Source organism: Neodiprion virginianus, chromosome 2 (assembly GCF_021901495.1).
Source record: "Neodiprion virginianus isolate iyNeoVirg1 chromosome 2, iyNeoVirg1.1, whole genome shotgun sequence".
Classification (NCBI taxonomy): domain Eukaryota; kingdom Metazoa; phylum Arthropoda; class Insecta; order Hymenoptera; family Diprionidae; genus Neodiprion; species Neodiprion virginianus.
Window position 1 is genome coordinate 38,100,768 of NC_060878.1, and position 26,959 is coordinate 38,127,726.

The 26,959-nt window shown below is 44.5% G+C and overlaps 1 protein-coding gene across 1 annotated transcript; it reads right to left on the reverse strand.

The window, feature by feature from the left end:
* Positions 1-1,750: 1,750 nt before the first annotated feature.
* LOC124298146 (uncharacterized) lies at positions 1,751-24,073 on the reverse strand. The gene is made up of 15 exons (XM_046749795.1): positions 23,760-24,073; positions 21,435-21,609; positions 21,152-21,279; positions 20,763-21,000; positions 20,376-20,492; positions 18,068-18,297; positions 17,785-17,994; positions 16,160-16,373; positions 14,277-14,551; positions 13,507-13,825; positions 12,743-13,219; positions 11,037-11,167; positions 6,753-6,910; positions 2,942-3,201; positions 1,751-2,858 (listed from the first exon to the last, which is right to left on the reverse strand). The coding sequence occupies exons 2-15, from the start codon at positions 21,571-21,573 to the stop codon at positions 2,356-2,358; spliced, it is 3,399 nt and encodes a 1,132-aa protein (XP_046605751.1). The 5' UTR covers positions 21,574-21,609; positions 23,760-24,073; the 3' UTR covers positions 1,751-2,355.
* Between the last annotated feature and the right edge of the window lie 2,886 nt (positions 24,074-26,959).

A 26,959-nucleotide genomic window follows, 5' to 3' on the forward strand; every position in this document is an offset into this window, starting at 1 on the left:
TCTGGTATCCAACCTACACGGAATAATTCTGCAGACCACGTAACTTTAAACCCGGCGCACAGTTCCAGCGACGAAAAATATTCAGGCCTCGTAAATGCGCGTTGATTAAAAGGAAAAAAGAACACGTATGGCCGTTAAAGCTCCGGTGATGCAGTAAAGCTGTACCGCGACTGGAAGCCGGACTATCTTAGCTCGCAATCTTGCAGGATTTGTGCAGCGCGTTTTACCAGGTTCTAACAAATGTCTTTCATTACAGTTACCGAGGGCAGTTCGCCGGCTCTGTCCGCCCTTCTTAATCCCGCCCTTACACAGGGGCACGTGGCGCACCCCCGACCCCCGATTACCGTAGTATTATATTTCTGATATAACCGAGGACGTAATAACCGCAGAGGTTACGAGTATATTCGAAAGAAGAACCGCTAGTGGTGGTAATATCAGCAGTTGCGCGCGAAGTAACGAGAGAGCTTTGAAAAGGCGGAACAACTTTAATCTCGCCGAGAGGAGACGCGGCGACGCTTCCTCTTTCATACCCGCCGGTTAGCTCAGCCACTGCTTTTGGCTCATTTGCCTTAATTCCCCGACACCTTGAAACAGTTCATTTCACCCCGGATCAGACCGCTGTCATCGAGCGCTCAGACTCGTCCTCTGGACCAAAACTCGGATCTCGGTTAGAGATAACGCACGGATACGAAGCATGCGTGAAAAGAGGACTTTAGGTACCCAGCGCTGGATACTCGGTGGCGGTTTTTGGAAAACTGTGTAGTCGATGGCTCTTCAAATTTTCTTTTACCTTTTTTCGAATTTTTCTTTTTTTTTAATGCATCGGTTCGCGAAACGGTGCAACGACTGTTGGGGTGATTAACAATCTATTCCGAGAAAAGACCGGATCGTTTGGGAAATTGTTAGTATCCATTAGTGGTTACTCGGTATAAAAACTTTCACCGTAATCGTCATGCCGTTTACGGTACAGCTGAGTTTAAAATCACGCTTCGTTTCGAATCGTGGCATCGCTGAATAGAGAAAAGAGCTTTCGTTGAAAGGGTTGACGAAACACAAGCGGTTGACTACTTTTGGCGCTGAATGAGACTCCGTTCTTTTTGGATTTTAACAAAAAAATTTACGCTTGATCGTACATGAATCAGCATAAAATTGAGCTATCGATTCATTATATAGAAATATTTTCGCTGTCTCGAATAGATATACATATACTGATACCCGAAAACTGAGTTAATTGATTATAGGCTTCTAATTAATAATTATATATTGTCACGTACCTCACATGTATCCGAGACTGCGTTTCACTCGTCGATAACGCCGCCCCATCAAGAAGACAGAGTCGAGTTGCCTAATTCGGGTTTTGATTGCTGTCGGAACTTGGAGATTACAGTGTCGTACAGGCAAGGAACAACGCACACACGAGCTGTGTTTATGTTTGTTCGTATTGTACGTTACACGCGCGACTCCGGCTTTGTATATGGTCGTACCTATGTTTACCAGGTATGTATAACTACTGTACCTGAGCTGTAGAATATTACGGTAGTTGCTCAAGATCGGGTGTCGAGAACTGACGAGGCTTGCGGTAATCACGCATGAAGATTACCTGCCCGACTTTGATCAGCTTGACATTCGCGTCGTTAACGATTGCTGAGTCAATCCGACGTCGCGCACAGGCGGACCGACGACATCTGAAATGAAACTTCACTCCGCATCAGGGGGTAGTTCGTTCGATCCTCGATACATCTGAGCTATTTATATCGACTATTTCCGGTGAATGAAATTCCCGCGATACTTCCACTTTTTATGTGCAGAGTATCGCATCGTTGAGAGCAGTGGAAATTCTGATATGAAGCGTAAAACAGGAATGAGAGGAACTTGAGCTGTGATGGATTAGCATTGGTAATCGGGATCGGCCGGATTGGTGTCTAATTATTATTCGAGTGGTTCTCCAGAGGCTGACGCGGCTTGGCGCATCGATTCCTCAAGTTTCGATGGCTGCATTCCTTCCTGAAAACGATATTCGTCTAAGTAAACGTTACGTCAAGCTCGTTCGAACGTCGTTTACAAAACGTCGAAGCGTTTCTCCGCCCGACGAGTTTTGCTGTCTCCGAGACCAGGTTATCGGCAATTCGTTCAAGCTCCTTCGCTTCCGGGATATAGAAAGGCGGAGAGAAGTAATCCCTGGAATTGAAAACCCTCGAGTTCTCTTAAGTGCCTGACATCGATAGCTGGAGACGCTTCGCTTGTGTTTCAACAATTTTTTCCCACGTTTATTACATCGTGCACTCGACGCTCGTTCCGAAACACATGTGTCCCTCAAACTTTATAAACCTGCAAATGTGGACTTCGACCACTCCGCTACCGTCCCGAATTCATCCGCTTTATTTTTTCCTCGATTTGTTTTTTGCCGCCCGTTTTCTCCCCCCTGTTCCTCGCCGGCGGCAGGGAATTGTCCTTGGGCAAAGTGAGCTTCGGTCCCATATCGTCGGTCTGTCTCAGGAGGGGAGCTTTCCACTGCGTTCCAGCCTTCCGGCATTTGTTGGCATCGTCATCCTTCCTGGTATATTCTCTGCTCGCATTAGCAGCGAGAAGATAATCTATGCCAACGTCTCTGTTCACCTCCAGAGAGTCAGGCTCCGTCGGGACGTCGAACTTTGACAACTTTTGATCAAGGGTCGCCTCCAAGCAATCCCAACTCGGCAAGCGACCGCCAAGTTCACCGAAATCTGGAACGTCGCTACCGCGATGCCGACGCTCCAAGGTGTTCCATTTCGGCGAATCTTCTCTACTTATCATCTCCTCCGATCGGGATTTTCCCATGCCACCGTCGGTGCTCACGCTGTCCCACATCGGCGATGGTCCTGCAACAACACAATCCCGACCATTATCCGCGAGTCAGTTTTAAAATGATCAAGTTCGGACGCGGATCCGATGACACTCCCACCTCTGACACCATCCCACGTGGACTCTCGGTGCTTTCTCAGCCTGGTTCTTCCCAAGGATCCAACGGAAGATGTCCAGGATGCGAGGGACGCCGAGTCCCAGGCAGGCAGTTGACCTCTGGGTCGAAGACCGCGGGTCATGGTGTCGTGCATCTCGATCATTTCGCGATGCAGCTGCCTCTGATGTTCGGCGATGATGCAGTGCTGCCGCGTTGTCGGAGACAAAGGTGGACTGGGTGGAAGCTCCAGGTTGGACTCTGATCTGTGGGAACGTAGATCGATTGAAATCATTGTTTCGCCTCTCCGTGGGGCGGATTTGGAACGATTAGATAGAATTTCTGCTATCGATTAGCAGACTAGGTCACGGGGTTCCTGCAGCGGTATGTTTCCGAGGATAAACTATACCCCCAAGTCCTGACTATGACGCTAATTCAAACGAACTCTGTCTACTTCGCTGCAGGCGTTCTTGTTCGCCTTCAGCTGTCCTTGCCAGACGGGCAAATGAGCTTGGATATATTCTGGTATTTTTCCAGGAACTTGACAGGACGTAAAGGGCGGATCGGCTGTCACGGTTGAAGTTGACCGGTAACAAGGACAACTCTGTCCAACAAATCTGACTGCAGAATTCTCCGCGAAACTATCGAACCGTTGTAATTGGATCTAGACAAACCAATTTGGCTTCCAACCCCGTGCTACGCTGCTTCGATACAGTTTTGGATTAACCTCTCCCAATGTATGGCCTCGCGGACAAAGACATATGGGTTACCATTCTCCGGGTTATTTCACGGTAATACGGAGCGATAGAGTGTGCCGTAATGAATAGGGGGGGATGATTTTACCGAAGTAGAATAATTATCACTTTCCCGTGCCGGAAGCGTCCATCGATTTTTTACTCCTTACGCTGTGATTACCGAGGCCTGCTGGTTTTTTTTTTTTTTTTTCTTTTTCGTTTGTTTTATTTCTGTTTTTTACTGGAAATTTATACTTAATTATGCCGAGCAACGTTGCGGCACGTTGACGCTATATAATTTGACAAGTTGAGCTATCTTTTCAGGACTGGCTTGATTGGATTGGGATTTATACCATCAAGTGATAGATCGCCTCGACTCGAGAGGGTGAGTTAAGCTCCCAAAAGTCAATGGCGCTTCCATTCTCACGCTTGCTTGGATATTTTCTTCAAATATATTTAAAGAGACTTTTGTTTTGACTGAATACAAGTTTTGTTTGAAAATCAGTTTATTTTTCGTGCAGAGAATGAGAAAACTCTTTCATTCCAACTAGTGTTTCCGGAATAAACAATTAATACATAAAAAAAAAAATACGAAGGGAGAATTTTCATCAAACAATTTCTAGCTCGTTCTTGAATCTTGACATTTACCCAAAAAAAGCTACGCAATTTGAGACGCCACATAAATTAAACCAACGCACAATGTTTCCTTACACTTTTTCTCTCGAGCCATTCCATTATCCTTTTGTATCGCATGAATTCGTGCACGAACCTTCCGTGTTGAATCCCACACTTCCATTGTTCACATTTTCCCCATCATACATACCGTACCTTGCGTAATTTAAACCTTTTTTACAATCGAAAAAGCAAAGGTGCAAAGTGCTTGATTTCATAAGCTAAAAGTACAGACGTACTTTTTGCAAACTGACTTCATTATTCCGGTTACAAAAATTGTCGACGAAACATACGGAAGTCCGGACTTTTGGGGTTCCGTTTTTCACAGAATTTATGCTCGCGATGCTCGATGGGACGTAGCCGAACAGTTCGAAAGGGAATTACGTGCCTCGCGAAATTAGGAATCGAGGAACTGTACTCGAGGCGGCCCAGATCTCGTCCGTGAAATATTCGCCGAGCATTGTTACGCAGCGCAAGAAGTGAACCAGCTCGTGCGTTTGTTAGAAGCCGTTAAAGTTCCTCGGAGCTTTCCCGAGAACTTTACAAATGGCCAGTAATTCAGGCCCCCTTCATCTGTTAGGCAAGGTGTCGAAGAGCGAGGTGTAGAGAAGGGCGAAAAGCGGAAGCTGGAAGCTGGAAGTTGAATCATGGGAATGCCGGTGGCTGGTAGAACGTGAAATTTGAAGACTCGTTGCGCGGCGAGGTTAAAGGTGATGGATGAAGAGCCCTACCATCCGGCCGGAATCCCCAAGCCCGAATAATCCTCGGACCACTCACGAAACTGCGAAAATACCGGATACTTCTCTCCCGATAACACATGTGACAAGAGTCCAGGTCCTCCCTTTACCAGCTCGATCGCCCTCCGACCCTTTTATCCGAAACGAGCCCAAAGCCCATCGAGAAATTAACCACTGTGATCATATTGTTGATCCGGTTTCATTTTCACGGTCAAGAATCGGCGATGAACACGAATTAAGGATGTATCAGCTGCTTGCAGTCGGCGTAAAAGCTTTGACAAAACGGAGAAAAATAAACATGATCAAGGTTTCATCGAGTGATAATAGAAGTTAACCGAGCTAAACTTTGCTACAATCGATAAGCTACCGTTAATCAACGTCGCGAAAAAAGCTCTTGAAACTTTGTTGACCTTTGTCACATTTCCGCTCCTTGTTTCGACGTGTTTTTGGTTAGCCTGTAATCCCCGATACAGTACGAATCCACTCCATTCGAGCTGCAGTGGACCGGATGTCAAAGAAAGGGTGAAGAATCGATAGCCTGGAGAGAATCGATCGGATCTGAACGAAGAGTTGGATCCTCGTGAGTTCGAGGCGATCGATTCTGCGAGCTCGAAGTGAAAGATTAGTGAAAATCAAAACCGGAGTAGAGCAGCTCCGCATCGTAACTTTGATAATCCAACGTTAACAAAAGGGGAAAAGTTTCGAGGACCGAGTATTGATGGGCTTCACTCGACTGCACACACGAAGCGACGCGACGCGACGCAATCACGTTGAGTACCCTGCACCCAGGGCCGATTCCTAGTCAAACTAGACACGTCGAGTGCAGCAGTAGCGGCCAGGCCGCACTATTAGAGCTGCGAGGAGTCAGATTCGGGCGGCAGCATCGCTGGCTGCCACCGTTTTAATTGCTGCGCCAGAATTTTACCCGATTTCAATTTTCCACCCCCCCGTTGAAGTAGTCGATTAATTATTTTGTCGCCGTTCCGACGCTCGGCGAACCGTTAGGCGAATGCTCGAACCGCGGAATATATCCTCCGAGTTTTAAACCCCCGAATGCACCCGCCTTCCCGGTTCCAATTTCCTCATGGAAAAAAACTCCCAGCTTGGGTGTAAATTCTTACCCCCCAACTCATAGATAATGCTAAATTCCCATAAGAAAAAAGTTGAGGGTAGGAATTTACACCCAAGTTGAGGGTTTTTACCGCGAGGGATGATCGTTTTCTCTCTCTCTCTCTCTCTCTCTCTCTCTCTCTCTCTGCTTAGTTGCTTTTCCTGTTTCTATTTTTGCTACATCTTGTATTAACTTTCTGTCATTATGTGAATTATGTACTTGACCAATATCCCTATGGACATATAATAAACGTTTATCTATGTATCTATCTATCTATCTGTCTATCTCTCTATTAAGTATTTTTTTGTAAAACTCATTATAACTTATTTATTGTATTGCACTATTTTAATGCTCGTTCTTTTTGTTAGTTTTTACATATCTGCGATTGTAATACCGCTAGTTTGTCCTTTAGCCTATTTCTAGGCCACGGCATAATAAATAACTATCTATTCTAAACAAAGAAAATTCTCTCCTTCTCTCTCTCTCACTCTCTCTCTCTCTATTTTCACTCTCTCAGGATGCCGATGCTGTAACTCCACGGGAAATCTACCACGCTTATTCACCTGGGGGTATAAGTTTGGCGGGGAGACCCAGAGGTTCTTGGGTCCGGGCAACTCGAACGACGCGAACGTCGGGACGCCTCCCGGGCGACCCGTTGAACCGCGTCCAGCATCGCTATTCGTTCTTCGTGGGGCAAAACTGCTGCCACCTCTTGGAGTATCTGAAAATTTTAAACCGGGATCATTGCAAGTTTTTTCGCGTTCGCCTCGATACTGGATTTTTTGTTTCACCCATCCCTGAGTTACCAGGATTACGATGAATGGATTGAAGTGGATATACGGAGAATTGCGAGAATTTGGGCGTTTCTTAGTTATTCAGAGAAATTCAAGTTTCGCCAAAACTCTGTATCGTTCCACATAACTTTGCAGATATTTTAAAACAAGTAGGTACAGATAATAAAGTAGATCGGAAGCTGCAGAAGAACTGATCATTTCTCTGAAAATCTGTCAAATTTTTTTGATTTTGCTATATTTTATTTATTTTTTTTCTTCAGTCAGCGTAATTTTTATAGTCAATCAAAGAATTTTAGCCGGAAATGCTTAATTTCGAGGTTTCCCAGAGAAATTGTCAGCCAGGTTTCAACCCCCTAAGGCAATTAACTCCCGAAGCTTTATTGTTATATTTATATACAGCAGCGGACATTTTTGCAAACGTCCGTGTCTCGTCTGGTTGAAACCAGTTCAGAATAAACAATAATTGAACGTGATACCGTGATAGAAACATCGCATTGCAACCAGAATTATCGGGCATATTTTTCATCATGGATTCGTGCACAAATAAATACGAACGGTATAATATGAAAGCAGAGTCTGAAATTGAAAATATTGGTATTTCAGATTCCTCGAGACGAGATGGTTCTAAGTTTTTTCCTGATCCAGCAAACAACCGCCGTATTTATGATGAGTCACACCCATACCTTGAAAAACAATGTGTCGGTGGTAAAATTTGCGTACATATTAACCTTAGATATTGAATTGTCCCAGGAAAATATTCTCCGATTATTAAACCGTGCGGTAAAGCGTTCAACTATAAACACAATATTAAACTTTAAGCTTTCAATCAGAAAACGATTGAAACTGATAAAACGACCAATAAAACGAGTCTGTAAAAAGTACAAAAAATTTCGCATTCGCTGGAAGTGCGAAAAATGCAAACGGCCATTCGGGTTGGCGGAATTATACCCTACAGATAAATTGTTAATAACGACCATTCGGGGTTTTCAGCGGTAACTTTATACAAGATTGAAAAGAAGTGACGCGAGGAAATTCAACCGGCAGCTAAGTTATTGTTACCAAAAGTTTTCGAATGATATATATCAGGCTGAAAGTATGGGAAAATATTTTTTTGCCTAACATCAATTTCCCGGGAGTATTTGGCGAGGCAATATTGAATAATGCAAGATACCGGCCGACTTAACATCGAACAGGGTTTCCCGACAAGGCAGAATTCATCGAATCTCTTACACCCGCGTCATGTCATCGTCTTCGGACAATTTAAACCTCTGTGGTTTCCCCGACTCGTAGGACGAATAATTGAGGCCAGGTCCCACAGAGACCCGGGTATCTCTCCGAGGGCTCCGACTCTCTTCTCGCCAGGAGAATGGCAAAGCCGGAAATTGAGCAAATAGAAGTGGTGAAGCCGCTTGGGAGCGCGATTTCGAGGCTTGAGCTAAATAAGGTGGAGCACGCTGGATTTGTCTAGAAAATCAGACTTGATTATACCTTCGAGACGGTGCTAGCTGCTAAATTTACGCCATTATTTGACCGGCTCCCAGCAGAGTAAAATCTGCCGTCCGGAAAGCGACCGCGAGTTACGACCGGTAAGATATTTTATTAGGAAACAGAGTGAAACAATTTTGCAAAATAAGAAGGTAATTTTAAATGCTGTTTCTAGCTGAGACTACTCGGATCGCGTGTCACTCTGAAAATGGAACAATTATCAACAAATTCTTAATTAAGAGAAGCTTCTTGAGGACTTAACCAAACAAGTCGAGCAGTTAGTTTACTAACCAAATTTGAGGCCAAACAAAACGAGAGAGAGCCGAAGAGACGGGCGATATTTCTGAGTGCGGTTACCATGGAGGGATGCAAATAATCTTCTCGGCGAATACGGATATCGGTATCTACCTTAATTATAGCGGAGCCGGCAGCCCCTGGGAGACGGACGAAGAGGCGAAAATCGTCGAGGCGCTAATGGCGTCTTGTTTACTTTTACGGAACTGATGGAACGGTGTTAGAGATAAGAAAGACACCCGCGAAACCCGCTAATCCCCGGAGATGTTCAGGTTCCTTTGTCACGCTCCACGCGGGACCGAAGCCCAAACTTAGGGTTGTTACCACCTCGCCATGCCCTTCGGCAGCTTCTCGTGCCTCGTCTTCGTGGCGGATTATTCAGCCCGGAGCTGAATTCGCAGACTTGTCGAATCGAAGACAACGCGACTTTGGTTCCGTATCCCGAATGCCCGTTAACCCGAAAGAACAACTTCGATCTCTCCGGAGTCTCTGTGAACTATCGTACAGGACTCAGCCCTTAATGTTGGATTACGAAAGTTCAACAACTCTGGAAGTCGGCTGCTGGCCTGCGGCAAGCCCGTATTAAAATTCTTCCTCAAAGCGTATCGGCACAAAGGACACCGATTGTCCAGTCGGTGTTTAACGGTGCGATTCTCTGAGTGCTCAGCACTTTGTTGCAACAGTCATGAATAAGCGCCGAGTTACATTTCTCGATTTCTCTGGGAACAATTACCCGCCACTTACCGTGAAGCGACTTTTAACGAGGGCTGTAAAAGGAAGCAAGGAAACGCCGACTACGTACGTTACACGTCTCTTTTTACCCTGAGCTCAACACCATTGCTAGGTGCCACATCGTCAGTGGCTTTTACTAAACCCTCGTTAGCTACGGCCTTAAGGCGTTGCCCCCGCACGGAGTTAATTGTGAAACGATACAAATTGGCATTGTTGTTAATGAAAACGCTGGAATTTCGAGTGCACTTTTATTTATAGACAGTCGTAAAGTGTATAGCTGGCAAGTTTGAAACTCGACGAGCTTTCGAGGAATCTTCAAGTGACGAAGTGAAGATCAAAGATTGATACTATTATTTCATTTCCGTTCTCTGAAGCTTTCGATATTCACCGAAAACGCGCGTACCATCCGAGCAAACAGTTACAACTCCTCAATTAATGATACAAATTTGATTTCGTCGACCAAGCATTGATTCGGAGGAGTATAATGAGTTCATTTTGCAGTTACGGCTACAACGCGATGACGAATAAACACAGGTACACGTAGCTACCATAAGGGACAATAAGATGCGACGATAATACTGCTGTGTGCGGGAATCAACATCCGACAGTATTTGGGTCAGTGTACCTAACCGCTGAGGCTCTCGAGGTAGTTTGATAGTTTGTAGCAATTAACCACCACGGTTTGGCTAAGCCTTGAACTTCTGGGCTTGATGATCCTTGATATCTGACCGCGTCCCAACGCTATAACGATAATTAATTACCCGAGCAGGCAATGAAAACCCATCCAGCTACGCGACCAAACGTCGCTGTAGATGATACAAGTTCGAAAAACATTCGTCGAGCACTCTTGAGAGGCTTTTCGATTTGACCTAAATCGAGGTTCTTTGATTAATTTCACTGTTTGGCGGAGTGACGAACGAACTCCTCGCATCAGTCAGCCATCGCTGTCCTCGGAAAAGGATTGATAACGCGAGTTTTACCGCAACAGTTGCGACCAGCTGTTGTTCCCTGCGTTGTTTGCTGTTCAAAACCGCGATGCGATAGTTAGCGAAGCTCGGAGATCGCGCGATTACACCCGGCCGCAAATTACTGTCACCTAACTGCTGACACGGATTTGTGTTTCTAACAAAATCTGGCTCACGAGTATCCAATTATCCGTATATACGCGGGGACCGAGAAGCCGCGGAGCATTTTTCGAGTGTCTCAAGAACGCGACTCCACTCCGATAATTGAAAGCCAGAGGTATATACTCCCATTTTCACGTCAGCTTTGAGTTGGAAAATAAATTGCCATCAATACTGTGAAAAATAAGAAGAACATACGCCGTTGTGAGAGACGTTAAGCGATAAAACAATAAGTCGAAATCGAGACCGCGGATACAAGTGTTTATAATTCCAGACCCTGAAGTGTACGAAGCAGTTCGAGGCGCGCCGTAATATGTTGTCGAAGGAAATAGAAGGCAGATATCAGGGAGGTCGAGAACAGAGGGACGTGGGCGGCGCGCATCGATCGAATATCCAATAACTGTTCGAGAGGACTTACCCTGAACTTGTTGAGCGCCACCAGCGCTGGAACCAGGCCCCCCGGGCCCCTCTGACGACCGCGTCTTCGCCCCATGGATACCACACTCGTCAAAGGACTTGCCTCCCGCAGAACGACGTGCCTCGCCGATTCTACCATCCAATAAATGACATAACTGGATTAGAGGAGGCGGCGAAACGAGCCAGGGAATTTCTCCTGTTACTTCGGGAGTCGGTTATTGTTAATCGACACGGAAGAATGGGGCTGCTGCTGCTGCAATTTAGCTTCGCGTGCGCGGATTCGCGTTCGATCGAACAGAATAATGCGGTCAAGGTATGGATTCTTTCGTCGTTCAAGATGCTTTTACTCTCGTTGGAGTAAAGTGGCATCAATCTCCTTGAACTCTCTTGCAATGTTCACGGAATGATCCTTCAAAATGCTCTTCGTCGTGTGACTCACTAATTGTTATACCGTATTTTCAGTGCCAATCAGGGCTTCATATTTTTACCGTAAAGATTCGCGCAAAGAAGGATGTTTGAGATCGGCAGTAAGATATCCAAGAAGGTATCTCCGTTGTTTGCTTATTCGTGCGTAAGAATTTTAGCGGGTGAGTGATAATTTGTTTCAGACGAGAAGGAGGAGAAAAATACGTGTCAACCTCTCGTTAATTTCATTATAAATCTTTCGTCCGAAACACGTCACGTTCGTTACTGAATTGAATTCAGTTCGAATGGCTGCTACGACCGTACCGTAATAGTGGAACATAAATCTTCATCGCATGGATTGGAGACCTTAGCGAGGGAAAACAGCGTGCGATGGCCAAAAAGGAGGGGGTTGATAGAGGGTGGAAATACGTGGCCCACGCTGTGAAGAGAAAGAGAGAGAGAGAGAGGCACGAAGCGAATAACGAGTCAGCGCACCAAGGATAATGGTCAAGGGTCATTTTATTACCACCAACGTACGTGGGGGTATTACGTCGCGATTGAGGCTCAGGTATCACACGACATCCTCGTAGCCTCGAAATTTCCCACTTCAAATTCGACGTGCTTATCTCCCGAGTATCTCACAACAGAAAGAACAGTCAGCCCGGTATTTTCGCATTTCAATTAAACTTTACGCGTAGCACAAGTTTAGATATTTATCGATTTGATTCTGTTCATGTAACCACAAAATTCAACGTTTCAGGGACCTCGATTTTACTTTAATCCAGTTAACGAGTAGCAGCATCTGCAAAGTCTTTCCAGTATTTTCTCGAAAATTATGCAATACGTCGCTGATTCATCCCGTAACGCCCTAACAAATTATTAAACCTCAGATGCCTGCGAAATTTCTGAAGTTTTATTTCTTTTTTACTATCAATATTATATTCGACGTATAGCTGAATAGCGGGTAATTAGCGGGCATAGGAGCGTGTGATGGGGTCGGAAGACTCGCTCGTGAAAAAGTGTAAATTACTGTTTTCTTCCGACAGCTGATTTTCTTTTTTCATCCTGTATTTACAAGGTTAGAAAAAAAATCAGATAAAATACTATTTTTCCACATACCAACATCTTGCCAGAAGCTAATGTTAAAGAATAAGTAAACAAAAAAGATCTGAGCAGACTTTTAAGGCAGAACGAAAGCTCCCTCCCCGTCCGCCGCGGAATGATTAAATTTCTTGCTATTCTATCAAAGCGAGGTGGTCAAATTTCGTCCTGAGCTAATCTGACTCCCAAATTGGTACTGACCTTTGCTCGTACCGTAACTGTCTGCGGTATTCGTGCCAGGCAAGAGATTTGAGATGGTAATCATGTTGGTCCTGGCGATGGTGGTGCGCTTGACCGCGTTGCTGACATTCCTGGCCTTGCTCCACGTCGAGTACATGTTGAGGCCCTTGTTGTTGGCAAAAGTGAGATTATACCTGGCGACTTTGTCAGCGAGGAAAACAAGTTTCAAACCGTTCTCCGATCGCTCGATCATTTTGGTTACATTCTCAGCCCAGGTCCAACCCTTCGAGAGTGAATCGACCACCCCGTTAGCCGGCGACACTTCCTGGGTCGTAACCAACTTGCAAAAGAGGGACAACGAACGCATCTCCGTATTAAATATCTCCTCCCGTTTCCTCCACGACTCTACGTGCCAGGCATTCTCGTGGGATGAGTTGAACAGATTCCCGAGGTAGGGGTGCAGGATTGGCCCGAGGGTTTTCCTGTCGTGTTCCATGCCTGCAGGTAAACGTTCGCTCAGTTCTAACTCGACATTGAAACTTTACCCAGTGGTACGTAACCGTGCTATTAACTCTTTGGGCGTGTTTCTGTATGTTTTTTCTTTTTTTTTTCTGACATCAAAAGTTATTCAGCCAACTTTAATTACCCCCCACTTTCTCTCCTTCTTCTTTGCCACATTGAAATTAACTGAACGCCAGCTAAATTAACCTCAGAAAACTCGACGCGAAATCCCCCGTGAGCAGATATCGTCCTTTAAACGTATCGGGTAAAATCATGCTTCTCACCAAAATACAGCCACTTGACCAGAGTCTTGGCGAGCACAACGTTGTTCTCAAGGTCGACGTAGGCCGTCTCTCGATCCCTCCTGACGATATCGACGAGGACGTCGACGGACCTCTCGAAGTAAGCCGTGGCGCTGTTGTTGGTTCTGCGTCTCAGCCTCTTGCGACGAGCTTGCTTCCGGTTCCGACGGTCTGTCACGGCGTAGATTTGATCCCTGGCTTGTCTCAGGACCAAAGTCAAGAGGTAAACTAGATTCTCTGTTGGTTCCGAGCTGTGCAGACCAGGAGTGGGAAAATTGAGGAACGAGACGTTGTCTCCGCTCTGTAAAAAAAATATCGGGTAAGAGAAAAAAGAGTGAAATTCTTCTACGGAACTGAAAGCAAGGGTAACGGGAAATAACCGATGTTACGAAGGAAATCAATTTACATTCAGTAAGGTATGTGCGTCCGATTTTGAATCGACCATCGAAACACGAGATCGCGGAACGGACAACGGTAAATCCAAACACAACAATAACGAAACCAGAGGTGGAAGAAGAAGAACAATAACAACGTGGATGTCTGCGGACGGAGGCAGAGAAGCGAATCGCTTCAACTGGAAACTCCTGATTTATGCGCATCCGCTCAACTCTTAGTACAAGTTAAACTTGCTTTCCCCTGCAGTTTTACAGTTGTAGAAACAGATGCAGGTCCCTCGGACGCAGCGCCGCAATTCAATGCTCCGAGCTTACGATTAGAATCGTATTTCGCGCTTCTACAGCGGGGAGTCTTACTTGCAGGACGGCCTTCTTGACCTTCAGAACTTCCCTGATCACCAGAGCCAGGTATTCCAGCTGCTTCCCGCTGTACCCACAGTGCCTGCCCATCGTTCCTCTAGGAAGCGAAGCGATCACGCGACGCCATCGGGTTATCAGCTCGTTCTCCAGGATGTCGGACGGCTCGAGATCCGCTGGAATACTGCTCGTCGAATGCTGATGCAGGGCCGTCAGGTATGATTCCAGGAGCCGGGAGTCGGACAGATACGAGTCCTCGTGGTGAAGAATTCCTCCTGGAAATGGTAATCGATCCGATCACGACGGTGAAAATGATCAACAATGAACAAAAATGGCGTGTACCTACATTTGTTCCAATTTCGCGAGAGATTTGAATTAAACGAGGAACAAGTGTCCGTGACTTCGGTTTCGCGTGTTCACGGTGGCGATGAGCATATTCTGGCATATATCGCGTTTGATCGATACCCCGAACCAATCTAAGTTTCCGCGGCGAAGCTGCGTTTCGGATTAACGCTCACAACCCGCACGTTTGATGTCTGATATCGCGTCAGCAGCACTCGCCTAAATTCGGTGAGTTCCTATAACTACGTTTGATGGAATAGCAAAGTTGATCGAATGACGCTTCAGTGAAATGTTTAATGACCGAATAAACCGGCGGCTGTCAACAATTTCGAAATTTATTTTACCCTGCTGCGGTGTTTGCAGTGCATCAAGTACGTTATACATGAACGGAAACTAGCGTCGGTGCTGGTTCGCATTTATTTTTTTTCTTCTTTCAACCTGAAAAGATCAAAGGAATTTAACGTTGGCAAATGAAACGGTCAATTACATACTGTTCAAAGGATGTCACATTACATCATTGCCTAACCTTCGGCGATCGAATTATTCCATCGCGTTTCTCCGCGGACAATTTATTGAAGGACAATTTATCCTTACGGTAATAATACGGATAATGTGAAGAGGGAGCAAAAGTAACAGGCAGATAATGACGTCTCGTTCGAACATCAACTCTCGTTAAATCGTATTACAGATTCGTCACTTCATCCTCGGTGAAATTGAATAGAAAATTCTCCAATTATAATTTATGATATTAAAAGTATGTTAAGAAGTGCACGAGCCTCGCGTCGCGGAAGAGGCGGAGTCAATTTGTCTTCCGCTCTACGACGAGATGCGTTTCCTCCCCCGGAACATCTCGCATCGCGATAACGTGTTTTCATCCCACTCGAATCCTGGATTTAATATCCATCGCAAGATTTAGTCAATGAAATCTCATGAAAATTAAATAGGTTTCAGTACAACATCTTCCAAGCTTCTTTCTTCAAGAGTTGTAAAGTGATTAGGTCATGCAAATTGATTTAAACAATCGCGAGAACATCGCAGACGAAAAAACAATTCTCTGATGTATATAATTTCGTTATTTTTTTTTAACCTCAATTTGCTCCGCGTTACGCATTTCACGAATAAAAAACCATGTTTTGTGTGTATTGATCTACTGTTACAGTTTCTGAACGGAAAAGCGTAAGAACGAAATTTATTTCTATGGCAAAGTTTTCGAGGCTTATCACGTCGAGGGAAAACTTGCTTAGAGTTAAGTTAGCAGTAACTACAGGAATACATAGACGCTTCGTCTCAACTATTCACCAGCCCTTGCAGACAACTCAAAAATTATTCAACTTGCAGTTTAAGCTCGGATTCGTTCTGACAATTTCCTGAAATTTCATTTGCACAGAAGTGCTTACCTACATAAGCGTGCGAAATTATTTCACTTCCGTTTAACAAGGTCACCCTGTCAACCTCTACAGCCATGGAATACCTACAACGCACCGCGCTGGTTTAATTATAACAGCGAAGATCATTCCCGAGAGATGAAAGTTATTACATACCTTTTGCACACTGCAGCATCACGTTGCATCTCGGGTAGAAATAGCATCTTAAACTCTGACACTTCAAGGCTGTGACCATCTCGTCCAGGGCCGTCAACACGTGTCGCGACAGTGTTCCAGGGGCCCAGCTTCGCAAAGGATCAGGTCCTGCTCGTTCCAGAGACCACCAATGGATTGTTTTCAGAACGTGGCGCGAGACGACTCTCAGTGTGTCCTGAAGCGATTTTGTACACGGTTGAATATGAAAATTTCACTCACTTTGCATCGTTCGTATCGCAACGTTCAAACTTGGCGAATGAATTTTACACCTAAAAAAATCGCAGGTTGATGAGAGAATCTTAACTTTTATAAGACCAAGGCATTGCTAGAACAAATGTGAGTGAACGAATAATCGTAAGGGAGAAACAGTTTCAAATATAACAAAACATGTTTAACCTACATAGGAAGAAGGAAAGCTTGTAAAGAATAAAAGTTTCGTAAATTTTCAACAGCACGCTGACATCCAACTCGACGACTGCCGTTTCTTTCTCTTTCTATCTCTCTTGTGAACAAACAAAATTCATGAGTCTATTACTGATACAGGGATGAAAAAAACAGCAAGTAGGTACTGAAAACTTTTCGCCACTCGGCAGAAAGTTCTGAAAATACACGACACCATCATTTATCGCACGGTTACACTTGTCGTTCGACGGTTAGAAATGGAAATCCAAGTTAGAATAACTGTTTCAGTATTTTGACATTCAATTTAATCCTGTAATATCATCGGAATATATCGACCCAATTGTTCCCCCTGTGTTCTGAACTCCAGCGCCGATGCAACTCCGAACACTATGCAAGTTTCGAGGAGACGAAAGTGCTTGCATATTGTCTGCGGGGGTGTTTCTCGGCCAACCTCGCAAAATGACCCGGTTTGCTGTTCGAAGGGGGTTGCTACACACCGCGCGATGAATAAGTGGAAGGATTAAATGAATAAGCCATCATTCGTGCCGGCCCTTTAATATTCTTGGCGAAAATGCACGCGGCGAGTCCGTGCTCGTCGAGAGAAATGCGAGCCTACTCGTCCAGCTCAACTCCGCAATTGGGATACAAGTTTAATGATTGGGCAACACCTCGTTCCCGCATCAACGAGGGTTCCGCGTTCACTTGGATTAAGCAATTCTGCGCCAATTACACGTCGCGCTGCAGCAAAAATCGCGAGATCCATAAAAATTGCAAGTTTTAAAACCACCAGGTGGATATAACTTTTCTCATTAAGTGCGTCGATTCATCGCACAGGGGTCAGAGATTTACCCCGGCAGTCCCTCGAGCCTCGCCCTGCAGGGGTGAGTGATAAATTATTAAAAAGATCGCGAAAACAAAGCGACTGCGCAGAGCGGCAGCACCCTGGGCCACCTGGATATCAAAACGACCCTGCGTTTCTCGCGTCAAAATTCCTCCGCGCCTGCAAGTTCGAACTGCCCAGCGAAGGCGGAGAAATTTTCACTCTAAAAGCTCCGGCGTGGAGAGAAAACGGGTGAAAAGGGAAAGAAAAAAAAGAAAACAGCGGAAGAGAGTGGAAGGAAAAAAATAAACACGATTTAATTAGCACGAACCGCGGTTGTATTTTCGCTTCCGAATAAACTGACCTTGTTTTTCATCGGGAGATTCAACTCGCCTCTTCCTCGCAACTGATCTAGAATACCGCCAAGTACCGTTTCGGTAAGGCCCGGAACGCTGTCCTCGTGATAGTGATGCTTCATTGCCGTTTCCGCCCCTGGAAATCGCACCCTCCACAGGGTCGCCCGATCCTCGCAACGAGCACCGGGGTACGGACCGACGGCCACGACGTACATACCCTGGAAAAGTGGTTAAAACTGTTGGTAAACTCGTTTGGCGGATCGTTTTTTCCGTCATTTTTGAGTAACTGACGGTTTGAGCGGCGGTCAGATGCAGGAGAGCGTCGCAGTGATGAAGGGGAACCCGACGAGGGTAATCGGCCAAAGAGGACCACGAGGATACACCGACTCCTATCGAAAGCCGGACTTCCGCCTCGCGATTTTTCGAACCGCCGATACCGATCCTCAGCAGGATTCCCGCCGCGTCTTCAACGAGAGCAACTCGATGATCCCTCGGCTCCGGTAAAACGGCTTCTTCGTGGGCTGAAAGAAGAGGGAAAACGAGGTTTGCGAGGGTCTTTAAATTCATGAATTTCATTTTCGGTGCCGACGAAACTTTTCCGCAAACTTTCCGCGAACCGTATAATATGCGTCCGGAGGATCACCTATATATTCTCAAAAGAAACGTGTAACTCGTACTATATGTAGACAGGTAACGATAAAAAAAATATCGTTTCCTCTTTCTCGCAATCCGGCTTTTTCAATGAAAAAGTAAGGATATAGTCGGAGTTGAGTTGTACAATTAACCGAAAATCAAACCCAATCTATCAAAAAACCTGTAAAACTGTTCAAGAATTGAAAGTTCAGCTTTTCTTTCGTCTTCGTCGAAGTCGATCCAAGTCTGCGCGTTGATCCGTTCAATTACCTCCGGCGTCACCCGAAGTGTCATAATAACTTTGCCACGTGGGTAGATAAATAACAATTCCTACGGTCAACGGTGATATACGATCTCGTCTGATACTTTTATCTCGACTGTTTCTGCGGTAGCACCCTAGGAGAGAAGCAAACCCAGAGAAAAGGGCCACTGGAAAAGGGTGCGCTGGTCGGGTGACCATAAATTAAGGAAAGTTTCCCCGCGGAACAAGGCTCTGTATACAAAATGAATTTAAACCACTCTTCTCTATTCTATCGCGCGGAATTCTTCACTTTGAGAGTGGGAAATTTGCGGAATTTGGAAATTCGTAAAATTACATCTATTTCGATGCCGCATCTGTGTGCAACCTGCCACCCTTTATACCTGAATCTATTCTGGATGAATGAATAAACAAATAGTTTGACTTTATCGGTACATCGTACAATTTCTCTAATATAAATTTTCGACTAATCGCCAATCGGTCGTAGCGGGACAATTCTGAGCTTTTAAACGAACGAATCTAGGCACATTGTTAAGTTAATTGACGAGAAGAATGAAAATGCGAGGTAGGTAGACATCCGTGCCGACTCTGCGAGTAACTTTTCTGAGAGCGTAGAATTTACTTATAAAAACACAGGCGAAGATTATTCTTTCGCAGCTCGTAAAGGAGGTTTATAAAAAATTTTCCCCTCTTAGGTATATAGCGTTGAGGCGAATTATTACGCCAGGATCATAATTCTAAATCTCCGTCAGCTACAATTAACCAACTCCGTAGCCGTAACGTCGGCATGATTTACCGTATGCGTCTAACGGGTGTTGGCTATATCGAATTACTAGCTCTTCATCGTTTCCTCGCTTCTTGGCTGTCCCTTCTTCAACGTAATATACGATCTGAAAAATTCACCGGGGCCGGTTAGCTAACTCGACGACGCATAGCCGAGCAGTGTCGGGGCAAACCGGTGAAGGAAAACAGAAAATAATTATTAAAAAAAGGATAAATAATCGACACTGTCTGCACGCGGCAGCCAGGATATTGTCTCGCTTTTCCTTATAACAAGCAATGTAATACACCCCATCTGTTTATAAAATTGATGCAGGCATTTGCCGTCCTTGCCTTATGATTATACGCACAGAATGAGATGTTGAAAATCAGCTGACATCGGGAACCAACCCAAGAGAGCAGTGAAGACGGTTCAATTTCAAGCGAACGAAATCACCTGTGAAATTCCGTTTACAACTTTTCTTACTCGATGTTCTTAACTCTTTCCGGTGCAACACGTTGTCATTATTATTGAGCCTTCCTAGCGTCAGGTCAATCAAAGTCTGACGCCAGCTCTTGTACAGCTTTTAACGCTGCCTGTGCTTTTTTTTATTAAAAAAAAAAAAACCTTTTAACTCTCGTATGTGACCCACAAGTACGAATTGATCGAAACAAACGCGCCACCCCGTGTGCAGACATTTACGCGATGTTAAGGATAAGGAGTTGCATTAACGAGATACAAAGTGGGCGTTTGTACTCGTTACGTCTTATTTATAGCATCTTGTTAAAGATTATTATCACGCTATTGGACTCGTGGACAAAGTTGAGGTCGGACGATGAAGCCGAATCGATAATCTTACGTATCGTATCTTCCTCGCCGAAATACAGCCTATGTATCGTATCAGTGGACGGAAATACGGAATGAAAATTGAGAGGCGGTGTTCGTACCTGGCCCGTAGAATATCCTGCAGTGATCCGGCTGCTTTAAGATTTTTTCAAGGACCTCTGCGTCGACCACTTGTCCCGGGGTCCAGCACAGCCTCTCATCAGCACCGTTTGTTGATCCTGAAAAAACATTTTTTTCTCTCAGAAATTTTCTTCTTGGCCGTATTCTTTACTCGCGCGAGGGTGCGCAGAGCGTGGAATTCTCTCTCATTTCGTTCTCGTCCGTATTTCTTCTCGCAGAAATTCAAAACAAGTGTTAGAAAATGAATAAATGAATAGTAAACCACGAGGTTTTTTTTTAAATGTATTTTATGTATGAGGAATTTACTATTCGATACTCACCCTTCCGGCTCTTTTAAGAGATAATAAGTTAAAAAAGACTTCACCTACCCGGCTTCGTCGCTGCGGCGAGAAGATTCGCCAGCTTTGCTTTGATTAAGTCTCTCCTGAGACGACCTCCAGGTCCGAGAAACTCTCCCCAGGACTCAGCACCCGTTCCCCGAATCCTGACGCGCGCGAATCCTGGCATGGCCGCATCTTCTTCGACGCTGACAGGCGCCTCCTGGTCCGAGGTGAGTCCTGGCGACGAGAGAGCGTCGAGTCTGACGAGGTACTCGAACTTCAGTTGCTGAAAATCGAGGTGAAAATCAAAGAAATTAACAGGCAATATCGAGAACAAAGGTTCAACATTATTTGACGAGAAGTATTTTGAGAAGAGACTTCTGAAATATTCAAACAACTCGTGGTCCAGATGTATAACTGTGGTAGTTTCACATTACCTTGATCCGGCTGCGATCATTCAGAGAGATAAGAAACATCGATGAAAATCTACCGTCGATATTTCCAACCCCGACTAACAGACGCTGCAACAATCTTTCAACCGTAGCCTCAATCGTTGAGGTATCAGCTGTGGATACGATACCATTATTTTTTGTTGTTTTTTTTTTTCAATTTTTTTCCTCATTTAAAAAACAAACTGCTCGTGACTATAAATTGATGGGAAAAATGTGCTAACGAAATACGGTTCGGAGCGCGACGCAATTATAAGGTGAAAAGGCTCACCGTTTTCCCCCATCGAATCAGCAACAGACTTGGTGAAGTAATCATTGAGATTGTCCAACTCGTCCTTGGAAAATGTGATTTTCGTTGCCATTAGTCGAAGGCCGCCTTTGCCGGAAATTCCACTCGGTGCACACCCCATCCTCTGCCTCAGCGGCCGTAGTTACTTGCTTATCTCCTGCGAAGCATATAAACGAGGGAAGTGAATTGGTCAAGGACCTCGTGCGATTTGACATTAAACGCGTCGAAAGGTGGCCTCGATGCGATGGCTTCTCGACACGCGGTAAAACGCGAGAAAATTTTTACCGGAAAAGATAAATGCGAGGGAAACGAAAAAGGGGAAAATTTTGAAGAACTGACGCGAATTTAATTCCGCTGCGATAATACGCGGGTACACCGAGGAGCTTCTGCATGAAGGAAGAATAAAAAGCAGCGGAAAATGCGATGAAAAAAATGTCGCAAATATGACGCAAGCTGTATTTTCCTCCGTTTGAAGGTCAGGCGGTGTCGTGTGACAAACAGGGTTGAAAGCTCTCAGCGTTGTATATTCGAGGTACGTGATCCTCCGGTTGAGCCGTTTGCGCCCGAGTCCTAAGCCTTTTTATACACTTATATTACACGTATATATGTATAACTCGGGGGTTGGAAAATATGTCAATTTGGTAGAAACGTCTGAGTGGGCTAAGACATATTACGCCGAGAAGGAGATAAGAAATCGTTTCAGACATGCTCCTCGGGGGATGCCGAGATAGACCGACGCGACGACTCAAATCGCGGTTCTCCTCCTCCTCCTCCTCTTCATTCTCGACGTCACCACTTCGGCAATATCTCACTCCAGATATTCTCTTCGTTATCGCTCGTGCATTGCGAGCAGCGTTTTTCGGGCCCCAGACTGCGCTGATAACCGATAAGCTCGGAGAAAGGCGACTTGGATAGAACCGAAGCTTTCATGTCCCGCGATCCGCGAACATCGAAGGCTCCGCGCAACGGCGAAGCCGTGAAATTCTTGCGGGAATTCGGGATTTTGGCTAAGCGTTTTTCACAGTCAGCTATATTTTTCAAGCGTCGTTTTTCACCTCCCGCGCGATTTAGACTTTGGCGTAGATAGACCTCGGGCCGTACGATTTATCGATCGGGTTCTGCAGCTCGGTTGTTCAACTTCTTCGCGGAAGTATTATTATTGATGATTTTGCTATGATAAACTTCATAATAGTGATAAATGCTGCCGAAGTACACCGTATTTTTTACATTATTTATCCTCCCGACACTTTTTGTACGTACCTATATACGCGTCACGATATTATAGCTGCATTTATCGAAATCGAAATTCATATATTACGACATTCGGCTACTTGCTGTAATATTTTAGTTTATGACGAAGAAAAAACTTTTCAAATTCTTCCAGGGCGTGCCAACTTGAAAAATTACTCGACCTATTTCTTTCCTATGTTGGACATTCGTGGAAAAATAAATCCGAGTTACATATATATTGCGTTACCAATAGATTTATCGTCTCCGCGCTCGCGCATATGAGTTACAACCTTCATTGAACTTCCCGCACTACCCACATTCGGTTTGTCTGCACTGACCCGTAAATCAAAACACGTACAAAGATACGAAGTCATTTTCGCGACGTAAAATTATTGCTACTTTTACGAATGTTCCACGCATTCACCTACAACGTGCAACACTTTGATATGAAAGACGATGAAGAATCAAGGAAGGATGATATGTTGCAAAACTTGCAAACTGTGAATCTATAAATCCACCACATGCAGGTTAAAAAAATACCTACGTTTGTAGGACAAGCTGTTCCGAATTCATCTCTTTTCAAGCATCGCGACTCTAGCCTCGTGTTTGAAAACGGCCGTGGCAAATACATATTCTCGACTTACAATTAAACGCCGTTCGGATTTGCGTCTCGCAAGTGGAAGTTGGCCGTATGCCATCGGCGTCTACAGCTATCAAATTCGAAATGACTAATTGATCGGAAGTAACCGAGTGACTGAGCCAATAAAGTTGATCAATTCGAAAGCCGTCCCGTCGCCTCAACAGCTTCAGCCGATCGCTGGAATAAATCTCTCCAATTTCATCCCAGAATATACAAGTTACGTGTTACCGGCTTTCGCCAAGACGCAGACTTAACTGCGCAATTGAATGAATTTCAGAAAGTAATGGTTAAATTTTCTATTTCGGCAAGATAAATTTTGTCACAACGCGGGTGTACCGAACGTGTTAAATCTCAGTCCCGAGAATGCTGGATTAAAAATTAGAATCAAACCTTGACGTAGAATAATTTCAGGGTATATTGCGAGAAAAAAAACTCACCAGCTGTCGAACCTCTCGACGCAAAACTGAATTACCGGTGTTGCTCTTTCATTTCGTGTGCGTGTGTACAACGAAACTTCGTTACGTCAGTCGCGTCGGACCATTTTGACGATTGAAATAAACGCGAGGCTGACGCGACGTAGACGAAAACGCGATTCTCTTGCTTTGCTAAAGTTTTGGAAAACACGCGTGGACGCGGGCTCGTTGTCCACCGAATTCCGCGATACGTGTGCCGACGTTGCGTAGGAAAACAGTAGTTGGATTATTACAGGAGGAACGGTATTATGTGGGGGTTGAATCTATGCCGGCATCGCTTCACCGTCGCGGTTCTACTGACCCCGAGGAATTGGGCCTGATGCTGCCACAAAAACGGACAATATATTCCCAGCTTCGTTCACTGGTTCCGTGACAATGCGGCGTCCACGGTTCTCGGTCACCGCGCCGGAATCACTTCCGATTCCGATTGTTCCTACGTCTACTTCCGGTTGCACGGGTGCGCCTGCAGCCGCATACTTCGCACCGAGAGATATAAGCCGTAAACACTCACGCACACATTCACACTTCGTTAGTTGTACCTGGATTTCAGCTTCTACGTGACGTCACGTTATTACGGTCGTAAATATACTCCGATTTTCTTCAAAATTAGTACCATGTTCCATATCCAATGCTTTACTTCTTCGGTATACGCGAAGAAAACATCGTCTTCGGATAGATTTCAGAAAAACTCCGCTGTTGACGGAACTAATTTATTTGAGTAATAAAAAGAAAAAAAAAAAAACATATTCATCTCATATATTTCATACGCGCCGACGAGCCGGAATTTCGCCAGCATCAATTATATGCACCTCTGCGCACGAGAGCTTAACGACGGCTGCTACGTCAAACGGATATAAAATAGACTATTTTAATGATCCTGCGTAAAATCCGAGAGCTCTCGGATATGCAAACAACGATTAATCGTAGTGTAAATTGGACGCGATATAGACGTGTCTACTTACATTTCTGCACCAGACGTATATTACGCTTATATATATACATATACGTGCACGGCAGCTTTGCAGAGTCGGCTTTATGTCACGCGGAGTACCTACCTAACTGTTCTGTAATTTGATGTTAAATCCAGCTACCTCGGTAGGTAGTGGAAACGACGAAGGGCTATTGCCGCGTTGAGTGATTGACGCGAATTAATCAGGGAGCTTTCGCGCCGTGCTGCAGCTCTGGAACGGCTAATAAAGATGCATCGCGTCGCTACAATCCTGCTGCGGAATTTGCGCCTTCCGAAAATTATCTCGTTCATCGATACGCGCGTTATAAGACCGTAGCTGATCAACCGATCCCTTAAATCAAAAGTTTCGATCTATCGATATCCGGTTGAACGCCATGACCTCTTCGTCGACGTGCACGTAGGCGGTTGGCGTGCTCGTCATTAGCCGAGAAATTTAGGCGAGACGCACAATGAGTCAGAATTGGTCATTTTTATAGGCCTACACTTTGTACCTGCGTCGTTCTAATCCGCACTTCATATTTATTGCTTGACGCCAATTATCTAGCCCGAAAGGGCGTTCGGCTCGTTTAACTCACTTCGCCTTCTTTTCATCGGGAACTTTGGGGATGAGGATTTACATACCGCACTCTGACCACGGGGCAGAACGTTTATTGCAGCCAGCATATTTCCGCATGCTTTAACGGTATTGTCGCACAATATTGTATAGACAGTCTATGAAGTGAGTCACTGTACCCTTCGTTTATTGCAACCTATTGAAATTCTTTTCGGTGCGGGTTAATTGTCACTTATCCTTATTCTTTCGTCTGTATACAATTTCAAATATACACTCTTTTCTTTTGACCAAGTTATATACCGAACTGTTTCGCAAAATAATTGTCCACCTGGTCCGTATTAATGGAATATTAATGTACTGCTCGCGCATATATGAATATCTTGATCCCATGAAAATAAGTTTTTGTTGATTACTGCATCCCGGAGAGCTCTAATCTATAACGCATTCTATATTATTTTTCTCAATTAAGTATCTAACTATCATTATAGAATATAACCCGTCGCAATGAAAAAAAATAAGCATTACAAGACCGTGAGCAATTGAAATTCACAGGAATGATTTTAATAACCATAGAGCAAAGGGATGAGTCTCCAATTCGGGGTAAATGTAATTGATCATGCATTTTATAATTGCAACTTGAGGTATGAAACCTGTATTAATGCCCAGGTGATAACCGTAGACGTTATAACGGATTTTCAAACTCGGCTATTTTTCACAATCTTGCACGTAATCATTCTTCGAGAAGAAAATATATTGTCGCCGTGTGTAATGTCCTGTACATGTAATTACGAGATAATTATATAAGGCAGCCGAACGACTGAGAGATATTCCTAACATCAATACACTGAGAGAAATTTTTAGTTCCGGTTACCGCTCAGTCCTTAACTATTTTCATTTTTTACCACAATCGAAAAATATAGTTCTAGGTAGAAAATGAAAATTAGTTTTACAGCTGTTACCGGAAAGTCTAGTATTCGTTACTATTCATTCTCATTACGATCACCGTTGCTATATTTTCTTGCAGCTGTTGCGAAAATTTAATGCTTGTGCAACAATAAATTGCTGTTAATGCCTTGTTTAACTAAAAAATTGGAGTAAGCCTAACAAATTGATTTTGTGTTGCAATTACCAAAAAAGGATCGACAATAGCGCAAAATGGTTACGCGTACCTCGTTTTTCGTCATCCCAACGTCATTCAAACAGTTTTTTTTAACGATACCAGTTTTACTGAATTTCTCTAGTTACTGTAACAAATGAAATTTTTACTCAGTGTACGACAAATGGCACCATCGGAAAAGTAATTTTAATTGAGAGAGCGAAATTTCTCAAAATAGATCGAGCCTTGAAATCATCTAATATACATGTTTCAGCGTATCAATTATCATAGATGTGTGTGTGTTTTTTTTTTCTTACAGATACAGCGAATTGCACACTAATCTTCTGTGCATTGAAAACTGCCTAGCAATCTAACATTACAATTGTTCGGTCCTGCATACCCGATCGATCTGTTTTATAGTTTTATCGTAAGTTTAAGGTGAAGGTTCGGTACAATTGCTAGCTATGAGAAATACATGTCCTAGAGGGTTCATGATTTTTTGTGCAGCTTGATTTGCATTCGCGAAGGACCCTCTAGGATGGCCG